This window comes from Mirounga angustirostris, unplaced genomic scaffold, assembly GCF_029215605.1.
Source record: "Mirounga angustirostris isolate CCGP_5_RB_7025 unplaced genomic scaffold, mMirAng1.0.hap1 SCAF_14, whole genome shotgun sequence".
Lineage (NCBI taxonomy): Eukaryota > Metazoa > Chordata > Mammalia > Carnivora > Phocidae > Mirounga > Mirounga angustirostris.
Genome location: NW_026991722.1, coordinates 47,302,023 through 47,321,799, shown reverse-complemented (window position 1 = coordinate 47,321,799; position 19,777 = coordinate 47,302,023). Strand labels below are relative to the sequence as shown.

General features: G+C 45.7%; 1 protein-coding gene across 14 annotated transcripts in view; it reads right to left on the bottom strand.

Moving 5' to 3' along the window:
- TMEM241 (transmembrane protein 241) overlaps positions 1 to 19,777 on the bottom strand; it is a 115,764-nt gene that overhangs the window by 66,020 nt on the left and 29,967 nt on the right. For 12 of the 14 annotated variants that reach the window (XR_010407284.1, XR_010407285.1, XR_006792979.3 and 9 more), the window contains 4 exons: positions 12,966 to 13,043; positions 4,978 to 5,003; positions 2,627 to 2,678; positions 728 to 776 (listed from right to left, as the gene is read on the bottom strand). Coding sequence is in view for 11 of the 14 variants with exons in the window: in XM_064577819.1 (XP_064433889.1) it covers positions 728 to 776; positions 2,627 to 2,678; positions 4,978 to 5,003; positions 12,966 to 13,043 (205 nt within the window). In the remaining 3 variants the exon portion in view is untranslated. Of the gene's footprint in view, positions 1 to 727; positions 777 to 2,626; positions 2,679 to 4,977; positions 5,004 to 12,958; positions 13,044 to 19,777 lie in introns of all 14 variants that reach the window. The other 2 variants (XM_064577825.1, XM_064577826.1) reach the window with 1 other exon arrangement.

The window sequence follows — 19,777 nt, the reverse complement described above, 5'->3', positions numbered from 1 at the left end:
TTACTGGCACAGGACGTTCCACGTGAATCAGCACAGGCAAGCGCCGCTCCTCCCACGAGGGGCACCCCCGGCCAACAGGGGGCGACAACGACACTCTGGAGGGAGTCCAGGATGCAAGGGCAGGAATCCCCTGCGATGACCGGTCAGTACAGAGAGTGCTGGGCCAGGAGGGCTCGTGATCAGCAGAAAGATACAACGCACAGGAAGCTTTCGGCTTCCTTTGCAGCGTGCGGGACAAAGGAACACGCTGCATTTCTGAACCGTGCGTAACCAAGTCAGGGCCCTGCTCTCCCCCTAAGACTACAGACGGGAAAACACTGAACGAATGATTGGAAATGAAGTCAGATGGCCCTTTTATTTCCGCTGCGTCCATTTCTTTGGGTATGCTGCTGAAGGACTGTTTTGTTAAACACAAACTTCTGGATCTCTTCTCACCATTTTTAGAGAAGATCCACCAGCGTTTCTCAAGTAGACTTAAGCAAGCAGGGCCAGAGCCGTGGTGAGTTAACTAATGTTTGTCAAGAAAAAGAGGAGACTGTATCAGAAATGGGAACATTTGAGGAAAACTCCAAAACAGGAAAATCAGATCAGAAAACGCCCATTTAAGTTTAACCTTGACACCTTGGCTGTAATCTTCCTATTGTTCAGGGTCACCGAAAAGTGGATATATAATGAGGTCTAAATAATAAGCTTCAATTATTTAAGTAAGCATTTTTTTAAAACTTACCTACGCAGAGTAAGTGAATTACAGCCCAGAAATATCCACCAGGATCAAACTGTAACACAGGATTTGAAAAAAATAATAATAAAACGGCTATAAGTAGAGACAAATGGGATCCAGCGTGGCAATCAGAAACCCTAAATGTCGATGCACGGTACCAACCAAGGTCCCACAACAGGACTCTGGGACCTTTGGCCAGTCCATCCTCATTTCTCACCCCGATGCCTATGACATCTTCCTAATAGGGCTCTCTGCCTCCAGCACCCCTTTTCCTGTTCTCCACACTACCCTTACACTGTGTCTCTAAAAGACTAATTGGATGGTGTCACCTACTGCTTAAAATCATTCAACAGTCCCCCAGTGACTTTCAGGATAAAATCCAAACTCATGGCACCCAACGATCTCTAGGACAAGCCCCTGTCAAGCCCATCAGTCCCATCTACAACACCCCCACCAGAGAAAGAACTTGCACTTCCCCAAGCCTGGATGCTTCCCCCCACCAACTCGGCCGAGGGGCACTCCCTCTCTTCTTCCCTTCCTTATTTTTCTCCGTGAAAGTTTATCTCATCTGCCACACTCTATTTCATGTATCACCTGTCTCTTTCTCCACCATTCACTAGCCTGTAAATTCCAAGAGGGCAGAAATTTGCACAGGGGCAAAAGTAAGTGCTCACTATAACTGAATCCCAGAAAGGCAGGACACCTCCACGACTGTGCCCACACCTGCTTTCTTCTCCTGGCCATCTGGTCCTCTCCCTCCAAGATTTAGGTCCAGAGAGCAGAGTCTGGCTCTAGCATCAGAAAGATCTGGTGTAAATTCTGAAACCCCCACTTATTCATTAGCTGGTGACCTTTGGGGCCTTGTTATTCTTTAGCTATGCAATGGAGACAATAAGAGTCCCTCTCCTTGTGAAACTGTGAGATTTTAAATAAAATAAGGCACATGAAGCACTGGCCCAGAGCCTGGCACATAGCTAGCTCCCTATAATTGTTAGCTCTTCCTATTTCCCCGGTCCCCGAATCTTCATAGGTTCCACATGGCGTCCCCTATCTCCCCACGACAGAGCCCCAGCCTCCCCATGTTATAATTATCTGTTTCTCATCTGTCCTCCTCTCCTTTGCTCTGCCTAGACTCTGACTTCTGCCTGGATGAGGACAATTCTTCTTTGTGTCCCCAGAGCCTGGCTCGGTGCCTGACACTTGATGGGGATTTAATAACTGCTAGGGGAGAAGAGAGAGAAAACAGACCCACAATGAGATGGCTACTGGGGGGGTAAGGGGGTGGGTCCTCAGGGCCTAATAAGGAAAAACTCAGGATAACCAAATGAAAATCACTCTGCAGATGAGGCCCTCGAGATGAGAGGGAAAATCTACGTCGCCTCAATGCACGAGGCTAGAGCAACTCGGGCTGGGGCTCGTGAGTCCTCCAAGCACATACAGAGGGCCAATGGCAGCCACCACGGTGCCCAGAGGCCAGAGCTCGCCCGGGCTGCTGCAGCCCTGGGGAGAAGGCGAAGCCTGCAGAAGAGGTGCTGACCCGGGCACGAGGCACCCAGCCTGGAAGGTTTTTTTTGTTTTTTTTTTAGATTTTATTTATTTGACAGAGAGAGACAGCGAGAGAGGGAACACAAGCAGGGGGAGCGGGAGAGGGAGAAGCAGGCCTCCCGTGGAGCAGGGAGCCCGATGTGGGGCTCAATCCCAGGACCCTGGGATCATGACCTGAACTGAAGGCAGACGCTTAACAACTGAGCGACCCAGGCGCCCCGCCTGGAAGCTTTTAAATGCCTTTGCACAGGCTGGGGTTCTTCTGATTCCTGAAGGAAGGACTAGGAAGTTCTGCTCATACACGCAGGCTTCGGAGAGTAAAAGACACTTGGAAGGCAAAATGAGTGCCCTTGAACTTACCTGGGGGTCGTTGAAGGGAAGGCATCCTGCAGCAGCCAGGAGGAAGAGGGTACTGTGCAAAGAGATAAAACAGGCAGCTTCACTTTTCAACATCAAAGGGTTGCCCGGAGAGTGTGGGGGTTGAAACACATCAAGTGGAGCGAGCACGGGGCCAAGACCCTGCAAGACCCTGCCCTGTGCCCCTGTTCCTCCTTAAGAACCCACTACCTATGCAGTTTTCAACTGGGTGCTCCACCAGGGACCAGACAGTTCCCTCCCTGGGGCTCAGCTGGCCTTGTTCCCAGATATGGGCACTTGCAGGACATTTGCAAAACCATGGCTGGCTCACTCGAGAAAAACAGGATGCCCGTGAAACAGGTTATAAGAAATTTTTTAAACTGCAGATCCCCAAAAATACACTAGTGGAAAACTGGGTAATCAGACTGCAGTTCTACCACTTAGGAAAAAGAAAACGCCATGGAAAGCATGTTAAAATCTTCTGCGCTTCACCTTCACCAAATGATCAAGCTTAACATCTCCAATGAGGGGACAGGTGTATGTCCTATGCCTCCTGATACGATGTACTAAGAAGGGCACATCACTCACGTGGCATTCCTGCCAAATATGCATAACCCACCTAGCGTGGCCAGTGGAACCAGTATGGGGGAATCCTCAGAGCTGGGACCCCACAGCCCTGGGATGGTCAGCACGACACGGGTCATCCTGGGGCACAGGAAGGTCCTCCGCTCCAGCCCGCCCTCCTTCTACAGCCTCGCCAAACTTTGAAGGCACATACACAAACGGCCTCAAGAAGACTCCAAGGCACCAGACTGTCAAGCGACTCAGAGGCGAAGGGTGGGGTGAGTGGAGGTAGGCGGGTGGAAGGGTTTCTGGGACTGCACAGGCTCAGGCAGGTTTTAGGTGGGAGGAGAGGAGAACCCTAATAGGTTTGGTCTACCTACAGTAGAAGGCTTTCTAGGATATAGGACACTTCCCCATCCACAGGCAATGAATGTTACTGGTCCTCTCAAACAGAGAGCCCCTCGGGGCTGAGAGGAGTTGGGGGACAGCCAGGTGGGAGACAGCACTTGGTTTCCCACCAAACTCGGCCTTGAGCAATACCTGATCATATCAGGTATTAGTGAGTTTTAATGCCTCTCTTTAATACCTGCTAATCTTTTAAACAAGAGGATGAGTCCTAACAGTGTTGTGTTTTGTTTTTTTTTCCAAGTAGCAGCCTGTAATCAAGGCAAAAAAAGAGATTGGATGAAAGCCCAGAAATATTTGAAACAAAAAGTCCTAAATCCATGTGTCAAAGCATTTCTGTTGGTTTTCTATCATCAGGACTGAGCTTCAGAGCTATGGCTGAGGAGGCCAGAAGCAGCCAGAGAATGGGGTTACAGGTTAGCACATAGGGGGGCCCAGGGATCAGCCCAAGAGTCCAGCCCGGCTCGTGTTTCAGCCGAGGGAACGAGGCAGGAAGGGCTAGGAAGCCTGCCCTTCATCACCTTGCTGTGGCCCAAGACCATGACTCAGATCCCTCATCTTGCAGCCAGTGTTTGTTCCACCATGGGAATCAAAAAAAACCCAATCAACTGCAAACACGATTTTAAACATTTTAAGTCCTTTTCCGTGTTTTCCATTTTCTTTCTCCCATCAGTATTGCACAACTCTTAGTGAAGTTTTGGGCTTCAGTGACTGAAATCTAGCACGGGTTATTTTCCCCTTAGGAACAGAATATTTCAGGGGAAAAAAAAAAACGAGACCGAAAGAGTAAAATTTAGAAAAAGACACAAAATAGGGGTATATAACTGTTTATAATAAATTCTGTCAACTCTCGGGGCGCCTGGGTGGCTCAGTCGGTTAAGCGACTGCCTTCGGCTCAGGTCATGATCCTGGAGTCCCTGGATTGAGTCCCGCATCAGGCTCCCTGCTCGGCAAGGAGCCTGCTTCTCCCTCTAACCCTCCCCCCTCTCATGTACTCTCTCTCTCTCATTCTCATTCTCTCAAATAAATAAATAAATCTTTAAAAAAAAAAATTCTGTCAACTCCCAAATAGGAATCTCCAACAGCTTATCATCATTTAAAATCAGGTTAAATCTTCTATTTTAGAGGGCTGTGGGTTGCTGGTTTGTTTTTTTTTTTTTTTTTAAACTTACCTACAGATCTTTTTTTTTTAAGATTTTATTTTATTTATTTGACAGAGAGAACACAAGAGAGGGAACACAAGCAGGGTGAGTGGGAGAGGGAGAAGCAGGCTTCCCGCTGAGCAGGGAGCCCGATGTGGGGCTCAATCCTAGGACCCCGGGATCATGACCTGAGTCGAAGGCAGACGTTTAATGACCGAGCCACCCAGGGGCCCCTAAACTTACCTACAGGTCTTTGCAGGAGGAGTTTTCTGTATGAAAATAAAAAAGACTTATGGTTAGTCTTTATAAGTCCTTTTTTTCCCCTTAAAAGAAAATATTTAGATCAAGAGGCAAATAAAGGTTGAATAAGCTTATTGGGGGCTTAAGAGCTGGCTGCACCTCCGTACTTCTGGCGGCCTTTTCTGCTTGGACCACACGAAGGATGACTCAGAGGTCCAGAGCTGAGTCACTTGGGCAAAGCACTCTGGGTGTGCAGTTTTACTACCCTCACCCCTGGAACTTGGTTTACCAACAAAACCCCAAAATGATGCCAGGGCCAAGCCTTCAAATATCTTACACGCCAAGAAAGGGAGAGAGAGAAGAATTGATGAGACCTGTGGAAGAAGAGAAATCAAGCTCTCATTCAACTTCTATTCCAGTCTGCTTCCTTATGTTTGCCTTTCACTGATCCAGCTCTGACTCTGAGCAGGGCTGTAAGTTCTCTGGGATGATGTATAAATGAAGAAACAGGAAAAAGGAGAAGGGACAGTTGACTCCACCCCTAGAGAGAGAGAGAAAGGGCAAAATGGGGAAATCTAAACTTGGCTGAAATCTAAACTCCCTGAAATGAAGAAATTCTAATGCAGGTCCTACCTTTATCCTCTCCTTTTTTATTAGTCATTTTTTTTATTTTAAAGATTTTATTTATTTATTTAGAGAGAGCAGGAGCTGCGGTGGGGGGGGGGGTTGCAGAGGGAGAGGGAGAGAGAGAATCTCAAGCCAACTCTGTGCCTAGCCCAGAGGGGACTCCACCTCACAATTCTGAGATCATGACCTGAGCCAAAACCAAGAGTTGGATGCTCAGTCAACTGAGCCACCCAGGAGGCCCATTGTTTTTATTGGTCATTTTAAGGGAGTTAGTCCTTTGCACTCAGGTATAAAGTTCTAGCAGGAAGAAGCACAGAAGTTTCTATATTTGATAGAGGAAATAACAGATTAATTCTGGACATTTCAAAGTTGGGGACAAACTACAGCTTTTTGACTCTAGTTCTTGAAAGTGAAGTATGAATATATTGTTTAAAAATGAAGCACTCAAAAGGTACAAACTTCCAGTTATAAAAGTAAGTCTTGGGGATGTCATGTTCAGCATAGCATGGTGACTAGAGTTACTAATACCATACTGTAGATTTAAAAGTTGCTAAGAGAGTAGATCTTGAAAGTACTCATCACAAGAAAAAAATCTGTATAACTACATATGGTGATGGATGCTAGCTAGACTTATGGTGATCATTTGCAAGATATATAAATATCAAGCCATTATGTTGGACACCTGAAATGAATGTTATATGTCAATCATATCTCAATTTTTTAAAAAATGTGAAGACTGACAAGGTAACATGGTTTGTTATGAAGGCTATCTTCAATTTTCATGCATTACTAAATAATCCAGTTTGCATTGTTTTAATAAATAGATCCTGTTTGCGGGCAAAGTAGTGGTTTTCTAGAGCCTTTCCTCTCATCTCCGCGGAACCTGCCTCAGCTGGCCACACCAACCTTGACTCCACTGCCACCTGGTGGGGACACATCCCTTCAGTACAGAAAGGATGACCCAAAAAGGTGACCTGGCTCAGGGCACCTGGAGAAGTGCCCCCATCATGGGAAAATGTGTCACTGAAAGATTCTGGGCTCAGGGTAATCAACATCTCAACAGTTTGGCGGAAAAATAGGAACAGACAGGACAGAGATAAAGAGTATGTCCCAGCTGTTCCATGAGTAGTAACAGGTGCATCCAGCAACTGTCTGGGGGCTCCCGTCACAAGGCAGCAAATCCACACAGTGCTCGAAACAGTTCGCCCACTCCACAGAGGAGAGGCTGCTTTTTATTTTAAATGCCTCTGGCTAGAGGAGTCAGAACCTGAGATATGGGGATTAGAACAAGCAATAAATGCATTAGTGAGCTCTGCTTCCCAGGGCTCTAAAAACAACTCAGGAGTTAATGTCAGACGTTCACCTTTTGAGGCTCCTCAGTCTGAAAGTCACCCAGGCATAAGTCCTAGTGATATCTCAGTGTTCTGAGTGGGTCAGGATAACTTCTCAAAAGTCGTATCTCCAAAAATAACAATAAATAGTTAACATTACAGGGGGTCAGCTAACTTACTCGGAGGACCACTCACTCTGGGCCGGTGTTGTTCTAACCCCTCTACATGTATTGACTTATTTCATTATGGGTTAATTAAGTCTCAGGTTATACGCTACAGATGTGGAAACCAAGGCACGGAGAAATTAGCTAAGTTGCCCCGGCTCCCAGGGTCTGGGCTCAGGTGATCTAGCTCCGGAGCCGGACCTTTTATGGTGCTATTCTGCTGCAACCAGCCCGCCAGCCCTGCAGGACACCCCACCAGCCCTGCAGGACACCCCGCCAGCCCTTTCAGACGACTACCTTCATCTGCTGCTTCCTCTGCCTGCCCGGAGTGCCCTTTGTCCCTGCACTTTGAAAATTCCTATTATCCGCAGGACTGGGTTCAAATCTTGCCCTTGGCCCTTCCAAGCAGACTTACCGGTGGTCACCCCCGGTCCACCCACACCCCTGTTCCAGCCCATATAACATTCTGTGGGCATCCCGGAGTTTATGTGTTGGCTCCTCCATTCAGCTGAGCTCTGTGAGGGTGATCAGCGTGTCCAGTTTAGCTCCATAGCTGCAGGCCTAGCCAGATGTTTGATACACAGTGCAGACTTAAGAAATGCTAGACAAACGAACAAAAGAATGAAGAGCAGCATTCTAATGTTCAACTGTGACAAGTCTATCTGCAAGGTAGCGAGACTAATTCCACAAGCCCCACGTTACCTTAGAGTCAAATTTCGTGTGCGTGTGTTTGCGCATGCACACACAAAGTACCGTGGGAGGTGATGATGAACCACAGCTCCAGATAGAGTTTATCCTTATAACCTGGGAACAAGGTCACGAGGAGGTCAACCTTCCTCTCCAGAGTGGAGTCTGGTGAAACCGACACATACTGGACAAAAGAGGTCTCACTGTGAGTCACAGGTAAAGTCTAAGAGGTGTCATATAGCTGTGCTCCTGGTAATACGTGGTCACTCTGTCGAGGCTCCAGGCGAAATGATCAGGAAAGTGAATCAATCATGCAGGAACAGATCACAGCCAATCTTTAATCTTTATCACAGAGAAGATTTTAATGCCAACCTACTAGATACCACCTATAAGTCTAGAAACAGGGATTGGCCAACACCTCATATTCCATGTGGAGTGGAATGAGGACATGAATAGAGATTCCTGACAAACTGATCAATGGAAAATAGGATATATTATATTATCTGTGTAAGAATGTCTATATATGTGCATTGAAAAAAAGTCTGACAGAATAGAGTAATATCCTGTGCGAAGTAGGATCACAGTTGATTTCTGGGACTTTCTTCCTCTGCATATTCTACAACTTACTATTGTTTATTACACTCATAAAGGAAAGAAGGTTTTTTAAAATGACTAAGTATGTAATTCATGCCACTGTTTCCTAATTTGCCCTGACAAGAAAGGATATTGTTTACAAAGGAAATAATCAATGAAACTAAAAGACAACCTACTGACTGGGAGAAGATATTTACAAATGATGTATCTGATAAAAGGTTAGCATCCAAAATATATAAACTCAACAATATTATACAACTCAACACCCAAAAAAACAAATAATCTGATTAAGAATGGGCAGAAGTCATGGACAGACATTTCTCAAAGAAGACATATAGATGGCCATACAGACACATGAAAGATGCTCAACATCACTCATCATCAGGGAAATGCAAATCAAAACCACAATGAGATATCACCTCACACTTGTCAGAAAGGCTAAAATCAACAACACAAGAAACAACAAGTGCTGGCGAGGATGTGGAGAAAAAGGAGCCCTCGTGCTTCTCTGGTAGGAATGCAGACTGGTGCAGCCGCTATGGAAAACGGTATGGAGGTTCCTCAAAAAAATTAAAAATAGAATTACTCTATGATCCAGTAATTCTACTACTGAGTATTTACCCAAAGAATATGAAAACATCAACTCGAAAAGATACATGCACCCCCATGCTTATTGCAGCATTATTTACAATAGCCAAATTATGAAAGCAGCCCAAATACCCATCGATAGATGAACAGATAAAGAAGTGGTATATATACATACAATGGACTACTACTCAGCCAAAGAAAATAATGAAATCTTGCCGTTTGTGACAACATGGATGGAGCTAGAGAGTGTAATGCTAAATGAAATAAGTCAGTCAGAGAAAGACAAATACCATATGTATAATTTAAGAAATAAAAAAACAAACATAGAAAAAAGATAAAGCAAAAAACAGACTCTTAACTATAGAGAACAAACTGAGGGGAGGTGGTGAGGGGATGGGGGAAATAGGTGATGGGAATTAAGAGTACACTTATCATGACGAGCAGTGAGTAATGTATAGAATTGCTGAATCACTATATAGTACACCTGAAACTAATATAACACTGTATGTTAACTGTACTGGAATTAAAATTTTAAAAAAGAAATGATGTTGTTTAGTGTTAGGGACGAAATGGAGATGAAGAATCAAAATATTTTGGTGTTTATCCAATTTCTACCAAGGACAGGTCCTCTCAGCCTGGAAGTCTGGCCCCTGGTCTCTGCCTGATGGAAATAGCCCCGAAGACACTCTAACCTGTTTCCTATACTCAACCTCACCTATGTGATCCGACTGGTCCATCAGGAAGCAATACCCTGTAGAGATGCCTGGATCTCTTCCCCAGACCAGGTAAATCTTCATTTCAATTCACAACAAAAGCATCCACTGTGTAGATAAGAAGCATGAGTCAATCTCCCAGAAGCTGAGCAGCTCTTGGGGAGTGGCTGAACTTCAGTGACTAGTTAGTGAATATTCACCTTGGCAGTGGTTCTGGGACTGGATTTTGGGGCTACGAAGACAACCACGTGGTCCCTGCCAAGAGGGGGCTCAGAGGAAGCAGACAGAGACCCAGGGAAACTCCTACCGCATTTCATTGAACTTCTGATGCCACCGAGTATAAAATCCCCCATTCTTTATATATTCCTAAGAAAGGAAGTGTTTGACCAGGGCACACCATTGATTATAGAAGCATCCTGACTGCAGACAGTGAATATTTTTTTTTAACGTGAGAAAAAGCAGCACGTGTTAGAATTGATGAAATACGGAAATCGCAAGGTGGTGTGCTAAGTGATGTCAGGGAGCGGTCTCATGCTCCTTGTGGTGTCAGAGGTGTCAGGTTCCAACTGCACGCAGACCAGCCTAAAATACCAAGGGCCTCCCTCGTGAGACCTCGAGAGTCGCCACCATGCCCTCTCTCACCTCCTGCAGTCCTGTCTCCTCCACAGACAGCTGCATGAACTGTCAACACTGTAAATCTGATCAGTCCGTCTGGGCTTTCACACCCAACCCTGGCCTCCCACTGCACTCAGCATACACGCCAAACGCCCAGGTCAGCCTCAAAGGCTCGTCCTAAGTCTCCAGCCTCATCCTAAGCCATCCTCTCTTTCTTATCAAGCACCCAGCCACACTGGCCCAAAGTGACTCCTGCCAAGTCCCCTTCTACATCTGGTTCTTTGCATCTGCTGCTTCCCCTTCCTGGCCCCACCTGGTGAACTCCTGCTCAGCCTTTGTCTGTGGTTAAATGTCACCTCCCCATAGTGGCTTCTCTGTCCGTACAGTCCAGCAGGTGGGTGTCATGATTTGCTCAGCTGATGCTCTGTAGGAGTAGCCCAGAGCAGCGGGACCATGCCCCTTCCTCCCTACTGTAGACCCAGAGCCTGGCATGGTGGGCGGGTACACATGTACGTAAAAGTATTCAGAATGAATGAGTGGATGCTTGAAGAGGTTCTCTGACAGATCAGAGAAAAGAACACATCACGACATGGTCTAGGAAAAAAGAGAAGTTTGGTTGTGGCTGGATTTTCTAAAACCCGAGAGGGGTATGGCACCTTTGCATGCCTCCATGCAGGTCATGGGCAGCCCCCATGTCCGTGGGCGGACATGATCAGATCTGTTTCAGAAGGTCACTTGGGTGCAGTGTGGAGGAAGGGGAGTGTCGGGAGAGGCAGGGAAACCAGCCAGGCACACGGCACATCGGGCAGGCGAAGGCAGGTGATGGCGCGCACAGAACACGATAACCATCTAAGCCAGGACTGCTCACCCCAGGCCCTACTTGGCTGCCCAAGGGTTCAGGGGAGTAAGATCTCATTTGGCCCCTAACCAGGTAGCCCTGAAAAAAGAATGAGGACCTGAACCAAGGTGGCCACAGAGTGAGAACAGAGAGGAGGGGACAGATTCAGAAATAGGGTGTAGGGGGGAAGGAAGACCAGAGCAGGACTCTAAGGGGACCCCTATGTTTCTGACTTGGGTGGTGATGACCAGGATCAGGATCACCATGTAAGAAGCAGGTTGTGAAAACAGAGCAGTCCCAGTTTGATCCCTTTGCATTTCATATGCCCAGGAGACAGCTTTGGGGAGAGCCAGAGGCAGCAACCACAGGGGTCTGAGCTCAAGGGAGAGGTCTGGGCTGGACATGGGGCCCAGGAGTTCCCGGGGCACTGAGGAGGATGCTGCCATGGGCATGGATGAGACTGTCCAGAAAGTGTGTGCGTGGGAACAAAGGGCACCTGACACAGAGCCCTGGGAGACCCTGTAGGGCAGATGGAGGAAGGAGGAGGAGCCAGAGACTGGGGAAGAGAATCAGCAGGTCACGGGAGCCGAGAGACTCAAGGGAAGGCGGCGGCGAACCTGGTGATGAATGGTGTAAAAGGCCAACAGAGTCGCATCAATGCAGGCCCCAGTGGCTTCAGCCAGGGCAAGTTCAGGGTAACAGTGGGGGCAGGAGCAGGCTGCAGGCGAGAGGGCCACAAGACCGAGAACAGCTCTGAAGCCAACCCTTCCTCAGGTGCTGTGCTGGGGGAGGGCAAGGATGCGGTGGGGCGGGGGTGGAGGGGTGCACAGGCGAGGGAGCCTGCTGGCATGGTTTCAGAAACAGCTTTCCAGAGCTGGGGTAGGGTGAGCGGGTCTCCCAGGGCCTGCTCCATCCTTGGGGGCCTGAGAACATGGAGAGTGTCTGTGGGCTGAGGGAAGAAAGGCAGCAGAGAGGGAGAGAGGTTAGCTCTCCGGGACAGAAGAGGCAGTCGGTCCATGGGATGACAAGGTGCATGGGTGTGCGGAGGGGCCTCGGCCATGGGAAGGACACCTCTCTCTCCTGCATGCCTGTAAGGAGTGAGCTGCCTGAATGACCAACTAGCCTCTCTAGTTGAAAAGTTCCAGATTTCGAAACCATTTCGAAAGGGCAGATTTCGTTAGAAAGGAAGAACTCCCAAGAGGGGAACCAAATTAAAACCACCACTAATAGCGTTAATAAATACAGCAAACATGTACAGAGCACCTACTCTGCGCCAGAAACCGCTGGACGCACTTCACATGGGTGCCTCGCTCTGTCCTCCCAACAACCGTAGGAGCTGGGTGTCATCACTATCCCCCTCTTCCACGGGGAGGCACAGAAGGTGAAGACACTTGCTCCAACTGGTGTGACGCGGAGCTGGGCTTGGGAAGCAGGGGGGACTCGCCCAGGGTGGGCTGATGCTCCCAGCACCCTATGCGAGGCTCTGCCATAGGTTTCCCAGCGGCCCTGGGATGAGCTGCAGGCGGGAAGGCTGCCCCCCACCACCCCTCCTCGGCCCACAGTAAACTCCTCCTTGTATCCCAAGGTGCTCGCTCTGCCCTGAGCTGCAGCTGAGCGCCGTTCAGATCCACGAGCATTCCCACATACGTCTGATGAACCGAAGGGAGGTCGAAAACATGATCCTTGAAATGAGGGACGACTGCCAGGCAGTCGTGACCACTGTCAGGAAACAGATGGCAAGACAAGGTAGACACTAATTTGGGCCATAAGAAAAGGTGCATCTTTGAAATTTAAAGCAAGGGAAGCGAAACTAGCATTTTGCATTACCATTTACCTCTTTCCGAAAACACTTCTGGTGCCCACAGAGGATAACTTCAGCTACATTATGCAAAGTGAGAAACACAGGAATGGCCTGAAAGAAAACAGAATGTAATAAGCATGAAAATGTTTTCTTTGATCCCATAATTACATAATACTTGATTTCTGCTTAAAAATAACGATCCGTGGGAACTTTTGGCACCCACATTTACAAGCCTCTCCAGCAAAAATTCTTCTGCATGGATTAGCGCTCTCTGTTGTAGTATTATACTTGGCAAGGTGGACGTAGGGGCTCAACACATATTTATTAAGCACCTACTGCGTGTCAGGCACCGCACCAGATGCAGGAAACGCATCCCGTGCCCAGGGTGGATATGTGATAGGGAGACTGTCCCTATCGAGGTAAGAGCTCTCGTGGGATACGCAAAAAGGCGCACCTATCCCACGTGGGCAGAGGAAGCGAAGTCCAGAGGCTAAATGAGAACGGAATGACAAACTGGAGTGAGCCAAACCAGAGGAGCAGAGGGTGCTGCAGTCCAGGTGAGAGTGAACCCGCTCCTCCGGGAACGGGGGTGGGGATGGGGGTGGGGCTGAGTAGCGGACCGTGAAGGGAGAAGCTGGGGAGAGAAACGCTGGGAGGTCATCAGGCCATATCAGAGTCAGGACAGTGCCAAGAGCCAAGGAGCCGTTGAAGAGTTTCAAGGCAGTGACATGATTTGATCTGCATGTTTAAAGGAACTTGGGCTCCCAGTAGAGGACAGAAGGCAGAGACGGTTGGGAAAGTCTGGGGTGTGGCAGACTGAAAAATGGGCCCCCGCAAGACAGTCACACTCTAATCCCCAGGACCTGTGAATGTCACCCGACATGGCAAAAAGGGGTCTTTGCAATTGTGATTAAGTGCAGAACTTGAGGTGGGGAGTTTGCCCTGGGTTATCTGGGTAGGCCCTACATGCAAACACATGTATTTGTAAGAGATTTGACACACGCAGAGGGGGAGGTGACGTGACCACAGAGCCAGGGACTGCAGTGATGCGGCCGCAAGCCAAGAAATGTTAGCAGCCGCCAGAAGCTGCAGGAGCCAAGGACTTGGATTCTCCCCCAGAGCCTTCGGAGTGCACTGCAGCCCTGCTCCCACACCTTGATTTGGGCACAATAACACGATTTCGGACTTCTGGTCTCCACAACTGAAGAGAATAAGTTTCTGCTGCTTTAAGCCACCTGACGTGTGGTTATTTGGTACCAGGGGCCATGGGAAGCTAATACAAGGAATGGCAAGACTGCAGCCTGAACTTGGTAGTGGCAATGAAAATGGAGAGTGTCCACAGTAAGGAAATATTTAGGAGACTGAACCAAGGTAAATATTTGAATAACCAGGATCAACTTTGGAACAAAACAAAACAAAACAAAAAAGGGGAGGGGAAAAAGATATTTAAAAACCCCTAATACTCCAGAGGGTTATTAAGGTACATTTACGATCACTAGGCTATTCGCTAAGAATGGCTGTCTCTCCTAATTCGGTGGCTAATCTTGACCCAATGAGCAGGAAGGATTAAAGGGTATGGGATTTTGTTATGGTCTCTGTTGTTGATGATGATGGCAATATTTCCTGAAAGACAGAAAAAGACCGAGCATAGGTGAAACCGAGCAGAGGCAAACCTTAGTTTGCTCCTCTGTATGGGGATAACAATACCTACGACCCAGAGCACCTGGGAGGAATGACAGACATAGGTAAAGGACCTAGATGAGTGGTTCGGGAGCTCTACATGAAAGATGGTCAGTTTTAACATGTAGCCCGCCCTCAGCAGCCTTGACAGAGGACCCTGAGCAGGGAAATTGCTCCAGTTTGGAGGACCCACTTAAGATGATGCCGCTCGCCTACTTCCAGATGGATCTATTCTTTATCTTTTTGGAGCATATATTTTTACCTTGTTTTTAAAACTCTTATAACTTTGTAGCTCTGCCCTATTTTAGTATTTTGTTCTAACTTGCGCTGTTTTATTTCTTTTGGAGTTCTTGCATTCTATTTTCCTGCCTTTGTAACCGTTTTCTACTCTTAATTTATCTTTCATTAAAAGTGCAACTCAGGGCGCCTGGGTGGCTCAGTTGGTTGGGCGACTGCCTTCAGCTCAGGTCATGATCCTGGAGTCCCTGGATCGAGTCCCGCATCGGGCTCCCTGCTCGGCGGGGAGTCTGCTTCTCCCTCTGACCCTCCCCCCTCTCATGTGCTCTCTGTCTCTCTCATTCTCTCTGTCTCAAATGAATAAATAAAATCTTAAAAAAAAAAAAAAGTGCAACTCAAACTGTTTTTTTCCTTTTAAAATTATACTTTATAAAAATAAATAAATAATAAACCATACTTTAACAATTAAACAATCCAATTAAAAATGGGAAGAAGACATGAACAGACATTTCTCTAAGGAAGACCTACAGATGGCCAACAGACACATGAAAGACACTCGACATCATTCATCATCAGGGAAATGCAAATCAAAACTACAATGAGATACCACCTCACACCTGTCAGAATGGCTAAACTCAAGAAGACAAGAAACAACAGGTGTTGGCGAGAATGTGGAGAAAAAGGAAACCTCGTGCACTGTTGTTGGGAATGCAAACTGGTGCAGCCACTCTGGAAAACAGTATGGAGGTGCCTCAAAAAGTTAAAAATAGAATTACTCTATGATCCAGCCATCACACTACTGGGTATTTACCCAAAAAATACAAAAACACTAATTCAAAGAGACACATGCACCCCAATGTTTATAGCAGCATTATTTACAATAGCTAAATTATGGAAGCTGCCTAAGTGCCCATCGATAGATGACTAGATAAAGAAGAGGTGGTGTGTATATATACACAATGGAATATTATTCAGCCATCAAAAAGAATGAAATCTTGTCATTTGCAACAACAAGGATGGAGCTAGAGAGTATAATGCTAAGGGAGATAAGTCAGTCAGAGAGACAAATACCATATGATTTCACTCACATGTGGAATTTAAGAAACAAAGCAAACAAAGGGGGAAAAAAGAGAGAGACAAACCTAGAAACAGACTCTTAACTACAAAGAACAAACTAATGGTTACCAAAGCAGAGGTGGGGGTGGGGGATGAGGGAAATAGATGATGGAGATTAAGGCGTGCACCTGTGATGAGCACCAGCTGATGTATGGGATTGCTGAATCACTACAGTGTCTACCTGAAACTAATACAACATGGTAGTTGACCACACTGGAATTAAAATTAAAAAAAAAAAAAAGTGAAGTTAAAAAAATCATACTTTATTTTTATTATTTCCCAATTTTTCATGTATCTTTTGTGCTTTTTATTCCTCTTAAATTTTTATATTTTGAATTAATTTTTATGTGTTTTAAGATCGTTAAAGAGATTTTTTTTTCACTGGCTTTATCCATTAGGCCTATGTTTGGCAAACTTAGGGCCTGGCCTTCCAGTTCTTGGCTTAAGATAGCAAAGAAAATCTTGGACAGGTTAATTATGTGTACATGAAAATGAATACAAAAGGGTGACTTGGATGTTATTTATTTAAAATTAAGACCTTTTTAAAAATGCTTTTGCCTCCTTGACTATAAAGACAGTAAGGAGACCAGATTTAGGAACTCTAGACCCTAACTCCAGACCTCAAAGAGGCTAATTTTCTCCATTTTAATAAACTGTGACTAGGTTTTTCAACCTCCCTAGGCCCTGCTCTGATCACATTCTGGAAAAGGATCTATCGATACACATAGAATTGGTTTTCAAGGACACTAATGAGAGCTACCAACAATGTGTTGGACACAGTGCTAATTATTTTAATTGCATTCTCTTATTTAAATCTCCTTCCAACAACTCAATTAGTGGGTGCTCTTACCTTGATTTACAGAAAGGAGCCTAATGCTTAGAAGATGAGGCAACTTGCTGAGTGCTCACAGCTGGCTCAGGGCCAAGAGCTGTGGCTCCCATCCAGGCTTCTCCAACTGCAGAGTCCGTGCTCCTAACCTCAATACCATGATACCCCAAATTACAGCAAGTCCCCCAGGGTAACCTTCCTGGCCCTATAACTGTCCACCAGTCTGCTTCCTCCAATAAGAACACTGGTATGATCTAAACTACATGAACTCAGTAAACTCTGTGACATGTTTTAAAGGACAGTTTCCATTTCTACCTTAACAAATTTAAATCTGGATTTCTCAAGCCATTTTCCCACTGAGAAGCTAGTAGGCCTCAGAAACAGTAATTCTACAATTGATGATCTCAGCCTCCGTAGAGGTCTATGAAAAACAACTATTAACGCAGTTCGCAAACTTTAATTACTGATTTTCCTTGGCCTCTAACTCCGTACAAGTCCCAGTCTGTGAACTGTGCTATCCATTCAGGAGACCCTCGAGTGACTGATTCTTTTAGAAAACCTGCCTTTTAAAGAAAACAAAGAAAGAAAACCAGCCCTTTGTTATCTTACGGAGTGAGGCTCAGCAGGACTTATGTCAAATCAGACAAAAGTTCTGAGAAATTCTAATAGCCATAATAATAACTAAGATATATTGAATGCTTATTATGTGCTAGCCGCTTTTCTAACTGCTTTTGCGTACCTCATTGTCATAATAACTCTATGAAGTAGATACTATTAACATCCCCATTATGCAGATGAGAAAATGAAGGAATATATTTTGGTTCTCTCTTTTAACCTGCCTCTTGATAATTTGAAAACCACTTTTGGAAAATCTATATACTTGCTTGCTGCTAAAGAGAACAGAAACATAAGTATGTTCTTCCACGTCAGGACTCTAGGAATGGCCTCAACCACTTGGTTGAGGTCCTACCATCCTTCATCAGGAAAAATGGTCAAGATCAACTACTATAAAGCCCGTATCATCATTTTTAACACAAAATGTAATTAATCAAATTCAACTACACTGCAGGCCAATCCATTTAGTTACTTAGGGGCACAGTTTGCAACTAATTTTTCTTAGACTACATTAGCTTAAAATTCAACATCTTACCATGTACTACTGGACATTTTTCTCTGGTTGTGAAGAGAAATTGGTATCTATACTTAAAATTTTTCATTATTCCCATGCTTTCCAGAATGGAAATTTTGAGGCTTTGATTGTTATTTGTTCATGTGTTGGGCCTGAGTTAGAACAGTTTTCTGTGGAAAATCTTGGCCCTGCACATAGGCACGGCCTTGGGTCCTTCTGCAGACACTGACACTTCCCTTTTCCAAGCAGTCCTGGGTCAGCTTCTTAATTTTTGTAAAAGAATGTTAATCCTATCTTCTCTTTGGGTGATTTTTAAATATGTAGGTGTGGGCTTAATCTACAAGAGAGAATAACTGCACTCCAGGCCTGACCTGTTGGCTACCCAATTTTTATCAAAAGCATGCACGTGGGAAACAATATTTCTGGAGGGTTGCCTGAGGGCAGCCTGTGAAGGGAGCCAGATACGCAGAGTAGAGGTTTTAGGCCCAGACAACTGCTCCTACTGAACTCTTCTATTTCATCATGCATCCAAAAATGCTCTAAGAACCCTAGAAACCAGGTTGTCATGGTGTTCATTATAAGGGTGTTATTAAAGACCCTGCCTCACTAAGTGGCCCAGCCTACCTTTTTTGAGGACTCAGAACCTGAAAGCAAGGAAGCTTTGCTCTTCTTCAGCTCTGACCTCACTCTTCTTTCTCTTGCAACTTTTTAAATCTGAAGATCACTGACACACAATGTTACATTAGTTTGGGGTGTACAACATACTGAGTCAACACTGCTATATGTTACACTCTGCCTAACGGGGTAGCAATGACTTCTACTCTCATCTTACAAGCATGAGAGTCCCGTAACTTCTTTATTTCTTATTTTTAAAAAGATTTTATTTATTTATTTGAGAGAGAGAATGTGCATGAGCAGGGGGAGGGACAGAGGGAGAAGCAGAGTCTCCCTGAGTCTTGTAACTTTTTTATTTGGCTACAGAATGCTGAAAATTGAATTCAGGCCCCAACTGCATTATTTTGTAGGATATTACAGCATAAATTTCTATGTGCTAAGTCTCTCCGTGGCCTCATCTAGTTCTTCTATTATTCTGTACCTAGATTTCTTTTAAAATTCTGTTCATAAAAAATGTCTGTTTTGGGGCGCCTGGGTGGCTCAGTCAGTCAAGCATCTGCCCCTTGATCTCAGGTCAGGTCTTGATCTCAGGGTTGTGAGTTCAGGCCCCGTGTTGGGCTCCATGCTGGGTGTGGAGCCTACTTAAAAAAATGTCTATCTTATTTTAATTATTCTTTTAAGCCACCACCCATCCTTTGTGGAAGATGGTGAGGTATTTGAATAAGTATATGTACATATCCATGAATACATTCATAAGTTGACTTGTGTGAGTTAAATTTAAGTGTTCATTTACATTAATCTTATGATTCTGTCTTTATATGGCAAAGCCCTTGAGTGCAGAGGACCAGACTCCCCTCTTAACAGTGTAATCTCCAGGATGAGTTTGGAGGCCATCTCTGTTGTTCATTTGTTCATCACCAAAGTAGCTGGCCTGTCTTATGGACCTTATTGTGACATTTTAAAATACCAGGAGTTCTTCCACCTTGTTGAGATGCCTGGGCATAAGAAAAGGTTCAGGGGATGGCAGCTTATTCTAGCTCATTCACTTTGGGGCATAAATGTACAGGCCAGAACAGAGGGCAAACTGGCCTACTCTCAGTGAATTGTTCTTTTTCTCATACTTTTTATCCAAGTGCATAGAAATGAATGAGGAGTTAAACCAAATGTGCATATCCTACGGTGCCCAAAAGAATTCTGAGCAAAGCAAATGAGAACCTGTTATCATCCCCTCCTCTTCAT